Here is a 20,307-nt window from a genome sequence, read left to right as displayed (position 1 = left end):
AATTATCCCATATACATAGGGAATTCCATAGAATATAGGACAATTATGCGTATAACGGCTGTTTAGATAATATCAAAATATGCATATACTTTTGTATGTTCAATTTACTTCGTGGGACAAATAGTGTGGCGGAACAAATAGTTCAAAACACTGTATTGATTTTGTCCTAACTGTTCGGGTACCTCGATTTAAGGTTCTATACCTTCACATTTTACGATTCTAGAATTGACGTTGGCAACTGGGGATCATTTCAGAATTCGTGTTTTGGATTATGCATAGTTTTTATTCCTTTGTGTTTCACCTTACTAACCCCTTTTTATCAGATAAAATACTCATTATTGGATCTTATATAGTCCGTCTTTACTCCATTGCTTCATCGTCGAAAGTATTGTTGTAAGTGATTTTCGTTTTCCGTTCGATTTTACTGTAGTCCATTTTGGGGTCGTTGCTAGTTGCTATAAAAACGCACCTTATACATTGATTGTAGTGTCTAGAGATGATGGAATTCCTTTTGTTGAATTTGACCTTCTTTTTCAACAGACTTCGCAGCAGATTTTGCTTTGATTAAAAATAATAATATTTTGCACACTGATAACAACGTAAGAATCCTTCGCCAACCTGGGTAGTTGGATCAGGAGTACTGGGTTCTCTAGTTGTTAGAGCAGGGCGGTTTTCTTTGTCTTTGCTTGAATGTGTCGTCAGCTTCACTGCAGTGTTGACCGTTGTGTGCAGGTTGACATGTAATCAATTGATTCTTGTAGGTTATCAGCGCTTTGCAAGGATTCCTCTCACTAAACTAACTAAATGTCTCGTAAGGCAGTATTGCTTTGTGTAGTCGCATACGTAACACCTGCATTCCATTCCGGTTACAGAAAAGACATTCGGCCACACTACCCTTTTTAATGGTAAAAGTATTCCCGAAAAGTCTCTTCGAAAGTAAGTCTCAGAAATTTGCGGGGAAAGGTCACGCATCGTGGCATCGTTTTCTACGTATAGAAGAATTTTGCATTTAACTGTGCCACGTTCAACACTGTGCACGTAATCGTTATCCGAAGCGATATTTATTGCATCACTTTGTCGTTTAAACTGGACATAGACTGGGGTACAAGTTTCGTTGAATTGTATCTTTAATACATACTTTATATCGAGATGCCTTATTTTAGTAAGTTATTTGTCTACCTCTTAAAGGAACAACAGTAGGAAAGTATTCTTCAGCTTATCAATCCACTGTATTCGTTTCACTTTTCTTTCCTCACCTACCAGATCTAATCAGGATACGATAACTGTCCAACATTTACAATTCGTACGAAATGTGGTTCTCTAGACAGTGACAGTAGCCATTCGTGGTTCATCCATCCATAGTCTCTATATTCCGTACTTCGCCACAGTTTCTTTTACTGTGTCATGTATACGTCTCCAACTAATTCGGTCAATGGCTGGTCGTCACCAACCACTCAACACACGGACACTATGTAGATCGCCGTCCACTTAATCGATCCACTTGCATTCATCCCGTTTCGCTAACGGTCATTTGGTCAATTGATATAAAGGCCGTTTTGGTATAAAGTCGTTTGTCAGAAAGGCCGCTTGGCATAAGGTCATTTGGTAAGGGCAAGGGCGTGCACTGCACTAGAGATGGTCGGGTATAGAAATTCTTATACCCGAACCCGACCCGTACCCGAGTGATCAGCAAAAAAATTTACCCGTACCCGACCCGTACCCGATCAAAAATTTAAAAAATTACCCGTACCCGACCCGTACACGAACAAAACTAAAAAAAAATTACCCGTAACCGACCCGTACCCGATAAAAAATAAAAAATTTTACCCGTACCCGACCCGTACCCGATTAAAAATTACCCGTACCCGTACCCGACCCGAATGAGTATTTACCCAAAATGTCGTAATACCCGTTGTATTCAATTTTGGGTAGGTATAGTTTTTACGAAACAATGCGACTTTTGATCCAATTCTTTAGAACCACAAGTAAGTGTGGTCATTATCTTGACATACAAAAAAAAATTCACATTCGAATCACTTGAAAAATCACGTAAAAAGGTTCCTAATGTTAAATTCAATATTATTCGTGACGAAAATGAACGTTAACATCCCCTAAAATGAAAGTTCGTTTACGTGAATTGACCAAACATCAAATAATGTGCGTGTATTCCCGGTGTGAAAAATTAAATTTTGAAAATGGTGAACAGTGAGTCCTTCAAGTGTAAGTAGTTTGAACATTCGCGAGATTTTTTTTTTTTGGTTGCAATTTTTTACTACAAATGAATTATGATTTTGATTTAAATTAATCTGTCAAACATGCCCGTTTTGTAAGCCTCACAAACTCACACCCACGATGTTAACGGTAGCTGGTGGTTTTCACAGCCATTGAACTTCTGTGCCAACTCAGGTGGAACCCTCAACAAGTGAACACGGTGAAAATTTGAGTATTTCGCGAGAAAAGATTTTCACCCGTACTTTTGCGACTCCACATTGTCACGCATCGAGATTTTCACTTGTATTCCAGTGAAAAGAAACGAAAGTTATCTGGCAATATAGCCCAATCTGCTGTGCCATCAATCGGTGTCATTTCAAGTGAGGTGACACCACCCATAAGTGAAGAATAAGAAGAACTTCTATGAAGATTTTCTGAAATTAATGTTCACATTTTTATGGTTAGAATCTTAATGATTTATATAAAAATTTTGAAAATCTCCAACCAATATTTAAAATAACAGTTTTCTGCTATCTGAATGTGATATGAGTACTACACTATATTTTATATATAAATCAAATAATTTTTACTGGATTGTGCATTAAACAGCTTTAAAATGGCAGTCCATTAAAACCTACGTGGAAAGTAGGGTCTGACCGCAACATCTTAGAGCTAAGGCAGTGTATCTTATTAAATATGTTATAAAAAAGTAGAGTGGAAAATATTCACATAACTTTTCACGTAACTTTGATTGATCGTTTTTTTTTAAATGAAGAAAAGAAATGTTTTTTTTTTCTGGAAAAAGATGCCAGTGTTCAGGTCTGGTTCTAGTCGCGAATGTCAAAACCCCTTGAATATAATTGTTTATTTTTCGGAACAACTGTTTTGCAATAAAAAATTCTAGTCAACGTGTAAACATATTTATGTGAAGTACAAATGGTCGGGTAATCGATCAGAAAAAAAAATTTACCCGTACCCGACCCGTACCCGAGTGAGTAGTAAATTTTTTTACCCGACCCGACCCGTACCCGAGTGAGCAGTAAATTTTTTTTACCCGTACCCGACCCGTACCCGATTGAAAATAAAAATTTTTACCCGTACCCGACCAAAAACCCGTCGGGTACGGGTACGGGTCGGGTTTCGGGTAAAATACCCGATACCCGACCATCTCTACACTGCACGTACTGGGAATGACTGGTCTAAACGAAACGAAAGGGAAACACAACATTTTTTTACGGTGTATACTTTCTCCATTTAGTACGAATAGTTATTTAAAACATAGCCGGAAATACCTAATCAATCTAACAAACCGTTTATGAGATAACGGTTTTTGAAAAGTTTTAAGGAATTTTTGGTCAGGCGCTTCTTAAAAGTGAGGCTGTAGTTGAAAAAGCAAGCCGCTGATGCAATTTGCCCTTTTTGGTCATGATGAAAACTTATTCAAGATTTGAATTAAATAAAAAAATACCAAATTGAAATGAGGAAAAAATATTCCGGTGGAACCGATCTTTAACAACATGTTACGATGGAACCATATGATTGTTGCTTTGCGATAGGCGATTTTTCGTACAGTTGTTGCAGATGCGTAGTTTATATGCCGTTTCCACGTGTTTCATCTGCACTCCGCCATAGGTGCGTTGATTCTCTGCCAACATGATCCAGGTCTCGTGGTCATAGAAAACAACAGGTCTAATAAGCGTTTTGTCGATTGTCTATTTCATACAGTGGAGCACCTTTCTCAACCGAAGGGTTTTCCAGACTCCCCGGCATAGTTGTTTGTCTCACAGACGTAGAAGCTATGATAGTAATTCTGTACTGAAAGTGAATGAATTGAGTCTCGAGATGATTTTTTTTTTCCATTTTACTCTACTCTGGAAAATTTCATGGGAATGTTATTCCTAATCATTCTGAGTATATGAACAAACTAGCTAGATATTGCATTCAATTCCTAATTCGTTGCGTTCAATGTTTATGCGTCGCAAACGGCAACATCCATCCCATATTCGGAATGAAAGAGCATCCTAGATCGTAGCTTCACCCTCTTTGATATATAATTATATTTCTACCACCAAACAATGATTATTCAATGCGGTTATGGTTCATATATTGCCACACTTCCCGTCCTTCAAAACGATTCAGGTACCACAAATGTCACCTAAAGACGTCAATAGTAATAGTTCAGGTCAAGTGAATGTTGTCCCATCACCTTCCTCATCATCATCATCACAACCACCATCATCCGTCGTCGTTTCGCAGAGTGGCGTTGCTGCTGATGCTTCCGTCTTGATCGGTGTCGCCGAGCACTCACAATTGATGACGAACCAACAACAGCAGCTACAAGCGCAGATACAACTACAACAACAGCAACAGCGCCAACAGCAGCAACAGCAGCAAGTTCTCAAACCGCAGCAGCTAATTGAGGTGCAAGGAAATTCTTTGGACGATGGAACCGATAGTTTAGATGAACTAACCGGAACATCTAATCCTAACGCTATTAGTTCTCTTCTTGATAGTAACACCACACCTTCTTCTTCTAACGATACTAATACCAATGCATCTATAGACTCTGTTATTGGTGATGGTAGCAAGATAACCACAAATACTAGCACTACCACTAGCACTATTACTATCACTACTAACCCACTACTGTCTAACACGATGAGCGATAATGCCACTTCGAATGTTCTATCGTCAGTTGAATCGGAATCTCAGGAAGCGAACCCTGCTAATAACAAAGCAAATCTTCTTGTGGCAGCTAATATTGCAAATACGTTTATAAATCTTTCCAATTTGAACTCGACTGCAGTTCCTACTGCTGTGCAAGGTGAACCCGCAATGGGTCAGAATGTGCAGCAACCGCATCCTACGCAAATGAATCCGATTTCCCAAACTAGCGTTAACGTTGTTGTTAGTCAGCCAGTGACCGCTCATGTTATGAAGACTTTTACTATTGGTACAAATCGAGCAAGCATTTTTGTTCCGAATGTGATAGCGACCAATATTTCACCTCACTTCACGGTTCATCATCAGTATGGATTACGCAGTGGCCCTGCACCGAACGTGACTGTAAATCCGAATGGTAATTTCAATACGAATTCAAGTGCAGTGATCAGACCAGGGTTTACCCACCTAAGACCGTTTGTACCACAAAGCTCTAACATCAATTTCAACATCATTGGTAATGGTTCCGCAATACAATCGCCAATTTTGGCTGCTTCATTGCAAACAATCAACAAAATTGCTGCTCAGCAGCAACAAACTCAGCATCCTGCCATACAGCACACGCATGCAAGAGGTAATTTGAACAAAATTATCAACGTTGGTCCAGATGGAACACCAAAAATTTTACTAGCAACTACCCCTGTCCATCTGCAAGCACAACAGCAAATTATCATGCCAATGGATCGTCAGCAACCACCAGAAAATTCCAGCCCTGGTTACAGTCCTCAACGTTCTCTTACACCATGTTCATCGCGATCAATTACACCACATATGCAATCAACAATGACAAACAACGACCAACAAATTCGAGTGTTAACGCCATCGGAAATCATGCGAACTCTTCCTTCATTGGATACTACTTCATATGAAGGTGGTCTGTCTTCGAACGATTCTTTCGGAAAATTAAGCTCCCATGCACAAGCAATAACTACAAACACCCACAGTCAATGTCACACAAATACGGCAAGCGCCGCTACCCATACAACCGGTAGTGGAAGTGACACAAGTTTCAACGCTACTGGCTCCGGTTGCAGTGAAAGCATTCACGGCAGCAATCAACAGTTTCTTGATTCTAGCAATGGCGACAACTCGAAAAGAAATGATACTCACGATAGCATTGACGGTAGTGTCAAACTCAACACTAACACACATACATCCACAACCACCACCACCATCGCCAACACTACCACCAACATCAATTTATGTAAAAATGCAGCAGCTTCCGGTTACAATGAGACCAATTGTTCCTTCTCTACAACCACCATTAACACCGCGACCTACGACACGTGTTTGCTAGGAACTAGTACAACTGCAACCTCCACCAGTAGTTCCTCTAGTATCGCTACTACTACTACTACTACTACTACCACCACTGTTACTACCACTACTACCACTAATGTTGTTACTACCACTTCTACTACCGCACCAGAAACGGTGAGAACCATGAAAGCTAGCAAACGTAAACGATTTGAATTCTTATTGTTATTATACACATTGATGCCGGAATTCGTTTTTTGAATTGAACAGAAATCAATTTTTGCTGATTGTGTTTGGCATTTTGTACGTTTTTCTTGCATCCACTACTATTTAGAATGATACACAGCTTTAGTTATATCCATACTTGCGATTAGTTTATATATTCGGGCACCCTCTGCCAGGTGTTATTGCTAATCTTTTATTTTAGGCATATTTTGATTTTTGATAATTTTGCATTGAAAAACTGATTGGACTTTGAGTTGGCCTTTGTACTATTTGAAATTTCTAGACCATCGATGTGATTGGTTATAATAGTAGTTGTTTCAGCCCTCATCAAACGCATGTGATTTTTGTGTTGAAAATGTTGGAGCCTGCTACCAAGACTAGTGTTGGCAAATCCTAATCTATCACGAACCTTCACCAGCGTAGATCCTGAGAAAATCCCTTAGTTGTTAGTTTGCATGAATCATTAGATATTCTAGAGAGCACGATCCAAGCATCGTCATCGATTCATTCCTGTTTTTTTTTTTTACTTTTGGTTATTCATTATTTGCATGATTCCATTTTATCATTCGTTTCATATCTCAGTTATGCCCTTTTCACGGAAAATTATTGTTCCACTAGTTGAAGCGGTTTTGCTTTAACGTCATTGTTTGCCGTCAGGCGCAGTGCATCGCGAAACAAAAATTCCTTTTGAAGAAATTTTCATTTCAGTTAACCAATCCGCCAAATCGTTAGAATAGTCATCGACCTTAGACCTCTGATTCTGTTCCATTCCTACCTTTTTTATTTTGACAATCTACATGTTTATCAGCAGTTAACGATTTTTACTTAATTTATAATATTACCTTTGAGCAATGATTATGACAAGTAATTCGTAAAATAACAATAGAAGGTTTACAGTCATAGGTCGAAGCATTGGATTTGTCGTAATTTTTAGAATTTACGAAGTTTTGTAATCTGTAATCGGTTTCTCACAAATCATAACAGCTAGTGTCATCTCAAAATAAAGATCTGGACGCGATTTTCAAGGCGAACTAATTAACCTTTGAATAAGTTCCGAACTAATGCAGTGCACTAATGAAAATTTCTTTAAATAACAAATTATATTCAATGGCAATATGTATTAAACAAAATTATGCTTCAATTAACGGTAGATTATGTACTTACTTTCTTATTAAGATATCTGTTGAGGAATATTATTCTGTACTTTCATATTTATGTGATATATTGGCGAAATGCGACTGTGTATTCGGAATGAAAAGTCATTTTATAGCATCGTTTTTCTCGTTCTCTTCTGCTAACCGACGTTCCGTTTGAATTCCGAACATGTACGTCAACAGGATCAGGACAAGATAAGCGCTCAACAGAAGAGTATGCGCGAGGCGGAACAAGAACGCCAGTGGAAACAGTTGCAGCAACAGCGAGCACGGGAGCAACAGACACAACAACATATGATTATGACCGATCAAAGAATCCAAGGTAAATGTAGTACCAAAACTTGGATAGTTATGGTTTTTCATTAGTTTGAAATTTTAAGTGTTTGATCATGGAACTGAAACTTTGTCTAAATTTATCGAGGATTAGAGTTAATTCGTTGCATATTTCATAACGGTTTCAATCTCTTGAGTTAATCGCCGTTTGTTGAATTATATTATTTGCAGACTTCCTGTGAAATTGTTCAATACATTGTTATGAAAAAGGTAGGTGGGTAATGTCAGAGACATAACTGGATGTCGTGAATACAAAAACAACCGACATGTTCCTTAACACTTCCGAATATCAATTAGTTGATCAATTGTATGAATTATGCAAGCATTTCCCTTTTTCACATTTTTCGCAAAAACAAAGAAGGCTTCACTTGATCTCGATTACTGTGAATTTAACACAGCGAAAAGTGCACAAATCTATTTGCATTGGCGAAGAAGAAGTCCTAATAGTTCTTTAGAAAACTTTTAGAGCCATTACAACGGCTGATTTTGTGTGATGCTCCCCACCGTTGTCCTCTTTTCGTTGTTTTTTCACCAATGCAAACGACTAGCAGCTGTAACGTAATCGCTCTTGTCGGAAGCGAAACTAGCTTTGCAAACGACACACAATACATCTGCTCGCAGTGGCGATAGAATCCAAACTGATTCAATTTGCTTAAGAGGTTTCTTTTTACGTGATGTCGTTTGTAGCTTTTTCTCTAATGGGCGGTCCTAACGGCTATAAAAATAGCAGCATATAGAATTTAGATGTCGATTATTTCATTTCGGATTTGCATTTCATTGAAAGAAACTATCAGGATGCTGTACGGGATTCATTCCTGCCTTTCAGAAGTACCAAATTGTAGAACTCTCCACGATATAAGGCACTGTTCGGAACATTTTTCTCGAACGATTTGTTGTACAACAGCAGATATTTTGTTCTCTTCCTCAGAACGCGTTCTGATTGGCTTGTGTTGACATGGGTCAAATGAGACAGGTTTTTCAATAGTGTACTATGGAAATACTCCAATGCTGTTGCTATACAGCTATGAGCTTTAATAATACGAGAAAGGCAAACGCGCATTGTGAATTATCCTCTTTGATACTCGTTTATACCAAACATTTCAGATAAGTTTAATTTTAAATTATTTGAGATTATGTCACACAACTGAAAATTTTATCATAAAATTGTGATCATATTTCCGATGACATGTAGCAAAAATTATGTTGATTCGTTAGATACAACAAGAGATATTCACGATCAAAAACTTATCACTCTCTCAGAGGGTAAATTTTGAAAAGGCGCCCCATAGTAAAGTAAGCTGTATTCATTATTTATTACATTCTATACTTTATGTTTCGTCTTCGACTCGTCAGTACATAACAGTTTATGTTGAACTGTTAGGTAACCTAGCAGACACAAAGTTTCTGCTACTTACAGTACACTTGTTTTTATTTGCACCGAAGTGCAACGTCTTTACTGTCGTGCCGAACGTAAACGAGTTTAGGCTTAAACTGGTCGATTCAGGTGATGGTCATTTAGGGATTAGCCTATTTTGTGCATAGGGCACATAACCGATTTCTATACTTTATGTTTCGTCTTCGACTCGTCAGTACATAAAAGTTTATGTTGAACTGTTATGTAACCAAACAGTTCAACATAAACCGGTAGGCAGACATAAAGTTTCTGCTACTTACAGAACATTTGTTTTTATTTGCACTGAAGTGCAACGTCTTGAAGTTGTGCCGAACGTAATCGAGTTTCGGCTTAAATTGGCTTATTACCTTGTCACAGCTTCTTTCCAACTCATTCAAAACTTTTGTCTGGATCAATCTGTTGTCGTGTTCTCCGGCTATTAATAGTGGAGCCTTCACCAATCGACACCAAAATCTCCATATATTCCGCATAAGCATCCGAAGCCGGCTCGCGTTCCTAATTTCTGTCCAAAATCAGCATGCGCAGTATTAAGCGGCAGATTACTTTTGTCGTTGCGGAGTCTCGTTTAAAATATGGCGTGTGAGCTCAGTATTAAACCTTCTGATATATGTTAGCTTGACTTAAGCCCGTTTGAAAGTTACTGTTGAGTCATTGATCAAGTTCGAGATTCAAACGGCTGTGACTTTCGGTTCCGAAGATATAAAGGTATAAATTACGTAACCGACAAAACGCAAACGCGCGTTTTGATGCTCAATAACGTTACTTTTCAGTCCATCCGGACAGGACAGGGTGCCATTTGGCCGAAATTGGGCAAACAGCTTAGAACTAAACTATCATCCTATTTTCATAGCTCCGCAACTGTTGTGCATTGTTCTAAGACAACTGGCGGACTGCAAAAAGAAAAAGTCTGCGTTGTATCGTTCGATCTGATTTACACCATTGAGGTAGTATTAGTTCCATACCACTATTTTTCAGGGGGCCTTACATGATCATTGAAAGTGTCATTTCTAGAAAGTAATGTCATTTTTGTTGATATTGCGAATCGGGAAGCTTTTGCAGTTATGTAGCTAACATGTTCGAACCGAATATGATTTTTTAACATTTCGATTACCAAGGGGCAAAAAATTACGCGTTGACCAGTTTGACCAATTTTGAAAATTTTATTCCCATTAGAAAGGTAAATTTATTTAGAGTAAAATGTACCAAGAGTAATGGATAATAGAGTTGTAGATGGTTATACAATTTTTTTCATTCGGAAAATTTGACCTTGAAATACAGTCAGCCAAAGTAAGCACTTTTACACTTTTTAAGTTAACTTTGGATAGTTATTCTCAGTACATTTTATTCTCAATGAATTTAACTTTCCAATAGTTATAAACCTGTGGACTTGGTCAAAATATAGCCAGTCAATACAATCAAAATTAGCGTTCAAACTTTTTTTACCCCCTTGGTATTCGGAGTGTTAAGTGAATGTAATGATCGACCATTTCTTGTGGCTTAGAATCATTCGATTTATCCTACACCAGCTAGCAATAAATAACAGTAGACGTTTTCGGGATAAATTCTAAGATCATCAGCAAACGAATGCCGTCCTTTCAGAGCAAAATTAATATCGCTAAAGTACAGTATCAAAGTTTCCTTGTTGGTTTTCTAATGGAACACAACGATTACCGATTCTGATGTTTTGGTAAGACGTCAACGGCTTGGGTATGACCTAATTCAGCGGAGTACCCAGGGTTCTGGGATTACCAGAAGATGTAACTTCAAGAAAGATTTGTTAATTTCAGGACTAATCATTTGGAAAGTCTCAGTTCAATTTCAGCTGATGTTGTAAAAATAGTTCAAAATGTCGTCAGGTTGCCAAAGCTATCCCGGCTGTTTGCTCTGAGTAACGGCAGAATTGGTCGTGTGCACAACAATATTGAATGTTCTTCGGACACCATCCAGCTGCTTGCCTTGGTATGAAATGAGGAGCCTTTATCGTTCAACTTCAGCATCAGATTCCGCCTATCAATGACGCCGTGCCGCCGTTTGTCCTAAAACTCTGGAATGCACTTTCCGAGAACATAGTTTCAGTAATGAAGTTGATCAAAATCTTTGAAAATGTGGAGTTTTATTTCATGGCTATTAAAACTCCAGAGCTAGATCCTAGAGGAAATTAATTAGTTAATTAAACTACCCTGTGAAAACGCATGAAGAAACAGCCTAATTGACTAGACGAACCGAGCATGCTGCGTTGTGCTCGGGCGCCACGGCATTCAATTATAGTCATATCTCTATGACTTACCAGCAACCACACGTTGTATCACAAGTCTATCTTCACTCTCTACTTTGCCGTACGTGTATTGAAACATCATTCGTACGGACGAAAAGTAGTTTACAGACGAACAACCGTGGTTTGGATTTGTCAGTGTAATGTTGCGAATCAACCGTTCGAATACATTGAAACACTTTCTTTTCGAATATAAATGTGATTTGCAATCAAATAATAAATTTGTTTTTTTTTTATAAAACATTTAATAAAGTATAGCAGTCATAGTAAAATAGGGGAGAGTGGGGCTACTTGAACCACTTTTTTTGTTAATTGATATATCTTTTAAACTATTTGGGGTAAAACATGTTTCACCTACGGTTAATCAAAACAAACCATTCTTTTCGATATTCAATGTAATCAATAAATGTAAATTCGCTTTTTGACATAAATAGCAGCTTTTTACAATATTATGTCAGATGGTTCAAGTATCCCCATACATGGGAATACTTGAACCACCCCATGGGGATAATTGAACCACCTTTAAGGAAAGAATAAAAATATGTAGAGCTATATGAAAAAAATTTTCTTATATTTTTGAACATGTCTCTTTTTTAAAAAATAAAAAATAAATATCAGATTTATTTAGTATAACGTATGAAATGACTTTGTCTGTTTTTGTTTGAGAATACTTTTTCCTCGAGTTTTATACTTTCTTGGTTTAGCCATTGGAAACCCTCGTATGTTTTCTGGAGATTGTCCTTGTAGAAATTCACATTTATTTAGCATTCTATTGCCTTTTTTGGCACTATGAATGCCAACGGAATACTGTCAATGTTAGAGAGCATGAGGTGCTAAAGCTTCTGTTGGTAAACTTACTTCCTAGAAAGTCTGATACATAAAATATTTGTGGATTAAAAAGAAAAATTTCTGTCTTTTGAAATGCAGATTTTATATTCGTTGGACTAATTGCATTGTCATGCGCAGCATTCACGCATTCTGCAACCTCGTAAATTGTAAATGGGTGCTGCAAAGATCTGCATGCAGAGAATGGTCGTAAGCTGTTTTGAATTAACTGTAAATAAGGTTCTGTCTAATGGTTGCATCTTATTGTGTGGTGGTAAAGTTAAAATTGTAATGCCATTTTTCTTTGCTAAATCCAAAAATCCCAATGTACAGGTGGCCTTCGTGGTTTTCGAAATTTAATAATTTCAGATTTGTTTTCAACGCGTTCGGAAATTTATTAAAATGATTCAACACTTCTAAAAACTATTCTGCATTCATGCATCCTGTTTTATTTGCAAGGTCGAGTGTATTCGGCACACTGTTTTTCAACATTTCAAACTTTTTGTGAAAATGAATGAATTTGTATGTATTTACGATAACAATTAACAAGTTTTTACGCATCAAATTTTACCATATCTGCTAGGTACTTTATGGAAAATACGCCATGGGTAGACATGCTTTATTTTATATTAAATGCATGATTTTATCAATGTAATAAATATGTAGACTATCGAAAACATGATAAAATTGCAAGAAAAATGCAACATATTTTTCGCTGATACCACTGATCGTACTGCTGTTTTCAATGCTTTTTTGTACTTTGAACGAAGTTTCACTTTACCCTCAAATAGTGATCTGATCCGAATGGGACCACAGAACCTTTCAACTGAATCTAAGTTTGTGAAAAACGGTCAAACCATCGCTAAGAAAAGTGAATGAGATTCATTTGCGAAAATATGATCACTATTTCCGGTGTCTCCGGAATCAGAAACCGAAAACCAGGGGTGGAATCATGTAAGGTGATAAGTGACTATCACAAAAGAAAAGCCGTGGCATTACATTCCTTCTGTGGAATTTGGCCTTTCTGTTTCAACAGACTTCGCAGCCGATTCTTAGTGTACAGAATCATTGCATGGCTAGTGCTATGGATTCTACTGACACTAAGAACCCTTCCAGGTCGGGGCTCGAACATACGACAACTGGCTTGTAAGACCACCGTCCTATGCCTTTAACCGCCAACCCGGGACAAGTGACTATCACCTCCTGGTGATAAAGAGGTGATCACCAGAATGTTTGGAATCACCGAAGGTGATCACTTTTACTATCACCATCACCGGTGATTGAGCCAATTTCACTCCATTTATCACCTGTCAAGAAACGTCAATTTTTCAGGAGTAAAATATGAATGTGGCGTATACCGTTGATATTAGGAGAAGTAACATATGAACGTGGCGTATACCCATATAATATTTTAAAATCTAAATTTTCATTCCTATAGTTTTCAATCCTTTTCATTAATTCGAGTCATGTTTATCAATGATGATTTGTATGGATCGAAGAGTAGCGTTGAAAAAAAAGTTGCCCGGCGAGTATGGCAAACTGCGCACAAACAAATAAAAATTCACTTGTTGGTTTAATTCAGTGCCGATTTTTATTTATCAATGTCACAGTCAGTTCTTTGGGATAAATTTGCTAGCTTTGAAATGACACGAATTGTTGGATCTTCTTGATGTTTTACAACGGATGGCATTCCTCTCGAATGAGAAAGATCCGTTAAATAATTTTGTGTATAGTTTTCATTCACTTTACGATTATGGCATTTCACAGAGCTTTCAATTGGTAGTTCCATTTTGGAAATTTTACCCACCGGACATCCACTATGATTTGCAGCAACTAATTGTCCAAAAATATAGCCTTATTTAGTTCAACTCACAAGAAGAAAAAGCAGTTTAATCTTTTTTACTCGTTCAGTTGAACGAGACGGATATGTCGCTCACTAAGTCACGACCATCTAATTCTACTGAAAATGTTAGCATAGATTTTTTATGTTGTTACGTTATGTGCAACAGGAGATGTCTACATTCATAAACTTATCTCTTTTCCAGAAAGCAATTTATCTTTGACTCTACGAATACCCCAATGATATTCCTTCAAATAATAATACCAACATAAATGAATTGATGAATACTACCGTTCATTCTAGGAATTCTTTAAACTATACAAACTAAGTTACTTTTTATTTTGGTATTTTATTAAAAAATTATCCTCTCCGACCAATTTGGGTAGGTTATGTTTATATCAGTGGCTTAAAGTTCACCTAACGGACAATAATTTATAAAGCCACTTCTCGAAAAATCAAATCAATACTAAAAGTGATAACTAAATTGCTATCACCTCCATTTTGACATGAAGGTGATTAAATCGTGGTGACTATCACCTTACGTAATGCCAACATTTGATAGTGATGTTAGCCTTTCAGTAGTGGTGACAGAACTTGGTGATTATCACCTTACATGATTCCAAATTTTCAAAAGTGATAATCACTTGGTGATAATCACCTTACATGATTCCACCCCAGGATAGCTGTAATCGGTTTTCTTGGCCATCTACTGATAACAACCGATTGAAATAGTCTTGAGACCAGTTTAGAGTTTAACTTTTCGTATTTTGTTTGCTACTCCAAGTTACGGTATACCATTATTGACGTACTTTACCCTATAATCCCGGAATCGGAAATCGGATCCAGTTGAAATTCAGAAGGGCCATAAAACTATTCATTTGAAGCTAAGTTTGTGGAATTCGGTAATATCATCTCTGAGAAAAGTTAGTACACACATTTTCATTTAATTTTGCACATTCTAACCCATAACTCCGTAACCGGAATTCAGATCCAAACAAAATTCAAGAATTTACTATGGGACCTAAAGAGCTTTTACTTGAATCTAAGTTTGTTGAAATCTGTTCAGCCATCTCCGATAAAAGTTAATGCACTTATTTTCACTTTTTTTCTTATTTTATCCTATAATTCCGGAACCGCAAGTAGGATCCAAAAAATATTTGAAACTTTTGCATGGGACAAGAAGACCTTTCATTTGAATCTAAGTTAGTGAAAATCGGTCCAGTCATCTCCGAGAAGAGGTATTGCAAAAAAAAAAAAGTTACATACACGCACAGACTTTTTGTGTATTCGACGAACTGAGCCGAATGGTATATGACACTCGTCTCTCCGGGCCTCGGTTCGAAAGTTGTTTATGTTTCAAAATATTTTTTAATGAGACTGTTTGGATGACAAGAGGAAGGCATTATCACTCCACTAGTTGAATTATGAAGAGTTTTTTTTGTGTAGAAATATTTTAAGCACCGAGAATTTGGTTACGACAGTGTTTTAAACTGCAACGAATTAACTCTAACCCATAAAAGCACGTCGATTTGGCATTTAAATACCAAATATAAACAAATCTACTTCTATTTGCATCTCTGCATAGACCCAACAATGCAACTGCAAGTATCTACCGACGTTTCTCCAATGGGACCAATGGCCAGTCCGTCGCCTACTCGTACACAGTTTGTGTCACCAGTTAATAAGGGCAGAATGGTTGCACTCGGTCAAAATCCACCCTCCAGTCCTGTATCAAACTTCTCACATCAGGGAATGCCAGGACGTCCGATGCAAGTGCAAATGGGCCAACAACGTCAGCTTCCGGGTCAGCCACGACCGAATCAGAGTCCATTTTCTCCCCAATCACAGCCCCCGCAATCACCTCACGATATGTTACCAGAGTCACCGGCCAGTCAGACCAGTTTGGATCCGTTTGCTCGGCCACCATCGGAAGGTGTTCCGGACAACTACGTACACCATTCACCGCAAACCCCGCGATCCGTCGGCCATCAAAGTCCAATTCCAACACCAAATCGCAGTCCGGCTTACTCCGGACAAACGATTCCGAACCCACAGACTGCCATGCGCATCAATTTGGATACACAATATGCACAGGCGCCTGGTACTCCGAGGCCACAGTTTTCTGGAAATCAAGTGCGACCAACGGTTTATGCTCGCCCCGGTGATCTATTCGGCCCTATTCAAACATCGCCATTTTCTTCACCACATTCGGATAATTTCCATCAACCAGCACAAGAAGGAAACCGTCAGTTACGAGACCTTCTACAGCGTCAGCAAATACCGGCCACAGGTCAGAATCCACAGATGGTTCCAAATCAACAACCAACAATACAGTCTCCCCAACCAATGCAACCACAATCACCATTCATGGATGACCAACAGTCAGCGGGTCAGTTACAGGGAATTCCACTGCAACAGCCACAACAACAACAGCAGCTCCCGAATCAACAGCTACAACAAGCTCCAACGGATATTGGTACCTTCCGTCAGCCATTGCCGCCCAATATGATGACCAGACCTAGACTACAAATACCTGGAAACTCTATTCGTGCTCCAGGTAGTAATGTAATATCGGTTCCAGGTGCTGGCCCCAACGGTCCAGTTATGGTTAAGCAACAAATAGTTCGAGCCGATGGAGTGAACCAAATGTTGATCATGCAACAGAACGTACTCCAACACCAGCAGCTTATGAGACAGCGCATGCAGTTACCTATTGGTCAAACCCGTCCCGATGGGTCATTCGTGGGACAAATGCCGCAAGGAGGAAAATTGATTTCCCAGCAGCAAATCGGGAAGCAAGGTACATTGACATCTCAAACGGATCAACAAAATATTGCCTTGATAGCCCAAAGATTGGCAGGAGAAGGCGAAGCTCATGTACCAGCGTCTACTCCAACGTCTAATTCGAACTCCATTGTTCAAACTGGTGGGACTTCAGGTCAGACTGCCACACCAAACCAGTCGCAACAGGGTGTGGTCGACGGTGCCTCAGAGATTCCAGATAGTGTTTCGGCCGAACTTGAGAAATTGGAACAAGAAGATAATACCGGTATTGGTGAAGTCGAAGGGGTTGGTGATATTCTAGGTGGGTTGGGAGATGACGATGACGAGCTGTTGGATTCATTGACCGCCGAAATGGGAGCAGATTTCAATATTTTGGAGTATGCGGATCCAGAGCTTGATACCACTGATGGTGAAAAGTCCAATATATTGGATAGTTTAGAACTGGAGGACCCAGATGGTGAGAAATCGGATGAGAAGACCAAAACATCATCAAATGCACCACCATCGAGTAAACCAGAGGGTGCTGATGGAAACGATCATTCTGAGCAGTCTAAGCTGACCGGATCCTCAACAACACTGACTCATTCTATTGAGGTGGGCAACCCTTCGAAATTGGTATCTCACCAGCAGCATCAGGGAGCATTGGTTCACGGTCCGACGACGTTATCGCAGCAACCACAAATGCAGCCACTGCAGCAACAAATATTGAGCCAACAACCACCAACTCAACTTCAGCAGATGATTGGAGGGCAACAGATGCCCCCTCAACAGCAAGCACCAGTTCAACAGTTGCAGCAACAGCTAATTGCCGGTCAAATGAAAGGCATTAGACCAAATATGCTTACGCCGACACATCTTCAACAGATTCAGCAGCAGATGCAGCAACAGGTAAATCATTGAGAATTGATTGAATTGATATCATCATACTAAAACTTGCTTATTCTGTAGGTACAACAAGCAGCCGCCATCGGTAAGCCAATGGCCGTGGGAACACAACTCTTGTCCAAGGAAGGTGCTGTTGGCGTAGTTAATGCAAACAATACTGTGTCGGTAACCGTTCGAACAGGGTAAGAGTGATGATAACAAAAGTCGTTTAGGATCGGCTCAATTTTTTTTTAAACTCTCACACAGGTTACTAAACCAATCTCGGATTCAACAGTTGAAACTAGGTCATCCTGGTGCGTTAGCCCAACAGAATATAATTCCGGGTCAACAACAGACACGCATCGTGCATCAAATTCAAGGAAATCGAATAATTCAAACCGTCAATCCCAATCAAGCCGGTCAGCCACCGCTTAGTACAGGGCAATCTGTGCTTCACCAACAATTGCAGCAACAACCAGTTCAGACAGGTGCTGTACCGGTAGCCGTTCCCGGACAGTCTCAATTACCTCCTCCGCCCTATCCTGAACCACCACCACCATATCCAGGAAGCCAAACTAATGCGATGCAAGGACCTCCGGGGGTCAATCAGGTTAGTGCATTAGTAATGCATGTTTTACTTCTTCCGGCTATATGCAAGTTTGTTCATATATTCTTGAATGATTGGTGTGATTGTTTTATTGTATTTATAATTATCCATCCTCACAATCGTGCCCTGAAATGTCTTCACGAAAGCAAAGCAAACGAAAGACAATTTGTCACATAAACTGTTGTTTTAATATGTATACTTTTTCCATTCTAATTCATTTTTTGTGCATGTTTGTATATAAAACTACAACAACAACAACGACTATGTAATTGTCCATTGGAAAACGTTCCTCATACGTGCTTCGAATCAAACACTGATCCGAACTGGTATTTTCTCAAATGATTCGAAGAATTGTCAAGTAATGCCTACGACACCACCGCAGCTGCCGCCGCCACTGCCAGCCGATCCACAGCAGCAAATGCAATCCCAATCGTTACCGTCACTAACACATCCATCAATACACCCACTTCCACCTTTTCCCCCGTCGGGTTCCTTTCAATTTGGACAGTTGGCGTCGTATCACCAGTTCTTCCCTGGAGAGCCCTTGGCTCTGACGGACCGTAATCATCTAGAGGGGTATGACGACTACTCACAGCGTAGAAATTATTACCATGGGGCCGTTACGGTACCATTTTCTGTTACTAATGCCCGACGTTCGTTGCTGATAAAGGTGAGCCTAGGCCTTCTCCCCTTCCTTAACACTCTCACCGAATACAGTAATTATTTAGAGAGACGTAAATTAACGCACCACAATCGGAGCAATCGATAGTTTTGTCTAGTTTTTCATTATCCTTCTAGAGGTCATTACACTCGCTAGATATCATGTTACCTGTAAGCACAATATGTTTTCTTAGGTTCCTTTTGTAAGCGTCTGTTCAATTTTCATATCCTATTTCAAAAGTGTGAGAGGAAGCTGGTCAGACTCTTTATTTGAAATCTAGTTAGAAGATCACTTCAACCATCTCTGATTAAATGAACGGCACACGCTTGTCATATCTCCGCACACACAGATATTTTAGATCTTGACTGGTGTTTGACATTTGGCTCTCCGGGTCTATAAGCGAATGGTGAAAACGTAAAACAAGGTTCATTCCTAAAAAGAAAAGTCTTGGTATTACATTCCTGTAGTGGAATTTGACCTTCTGTTTCAACAGACTTCACAGCCGATTCAGAGTGTTCAGAACCATTGCATGGCTGGTGCTACGATTCTACTGACACTACGAATCCTTCCAAGTTGGGGTTCGAACATACGACAACTGGTTTGTAAGATCAGTGCCTTACGCATTGAACCGCCAACCCGGGTCTCATTCCTATATTTATGATTTATTTATGTGTACCGGATCAGATTCAAGAATCTCACGAAGAGAACGGCTTACCTACCTAAAAGAACCACATAAGCAACAAACGATTGGAAGCAACTATATTCTACATGAACACAGATGGTGTAATATAATGGAATTAGGCTCTGAGAGACTGCTGGGAATATAGGTATTGTCCCGAAACTTCACGCCCTGCATTACCAAATTATTGATGTTGAAACTGACATTAGAATCTTTATTGAAGACTATTCGATTGTTTTATTTGTTATGTAAAATGAACATTTTGATAAAATTTCTACTAAATCTAGTTTGAATGAAGAGTAGAATATAGATATCAATATTTGGATATGTTTCAAGAATCCGTAAAAAATTTCATATCGAAAATTATGTGTCCGATTAAGCCCCACTTTTTTGTCCGGTTTAGCCCCGCTCAGACAACTCTTTTTCGAGATGTAATAATAATTTGGTTTTCCACGTCATT

General features: G+C 38.9%; 1 protein-coding gene across 9 annotated transcripts in view; it reads left to right on the top strand.

The window, feature by feature from the left end:
- Positions 1-20,307, top strand: part of LOC131437888 (histone-lysine N-methyltransferase 2C-like) — a 134,628-nt gene that overhangs the window by 15,964 nt on the left and 98,357 nt on the right. For 5 of the 9 annotated variants that reach the window (XM_058607535.1, XM_058607536.1, XM_058607537.1 and 2 more), the window contains exons 9-14: positions 4,351-6,366; positions 7,752-7,890; positions 15,838-17,924; positions 17,985-18,103; positions 18,168-18,510; positions 18,857-19,177. In XM_058607535.1, coding sequence (XP_058463518.1) covers positions 4,351-6,366; positions 7,752-7,890; positions 15,838-17,924; positions 17,985-18,103; positions 18,168-18,510; positions 18,857-19,177 — 5,025 coding nt within the window. The remainder of the gene's footprint in view (positions 1-4,350; positions 6,367-7,751; positions 7,891-15,837; positions 17,925-17,984; positions 18,104-18,167; positions 18,511-18,856; positions 19,178-20,307) is intronic. The other 4 variants (XM_058607540.1, XM_058607538.1, XM_058607542.1 and 1 more) reach the window with 3 other exon arrangements.

The sequence above is a fragment of the Malaya genurostris genome, chromosome 3 (assembly GCF_030247185.1).
Source record: "Malaya genurostris strain Urasoe2022 chromosome 3, Malgen_1.1, whole genome shotgun sequence".
NCBI classification, from domain to species: Eukaryota; Metazoa; Arthropoda; class Insecta; order Diptera; family Culicidae; genus Malaya; species Malaya genurostris.
This window is presented reverse-complemented; position numbering and strand designations above follow the sequence as displayed.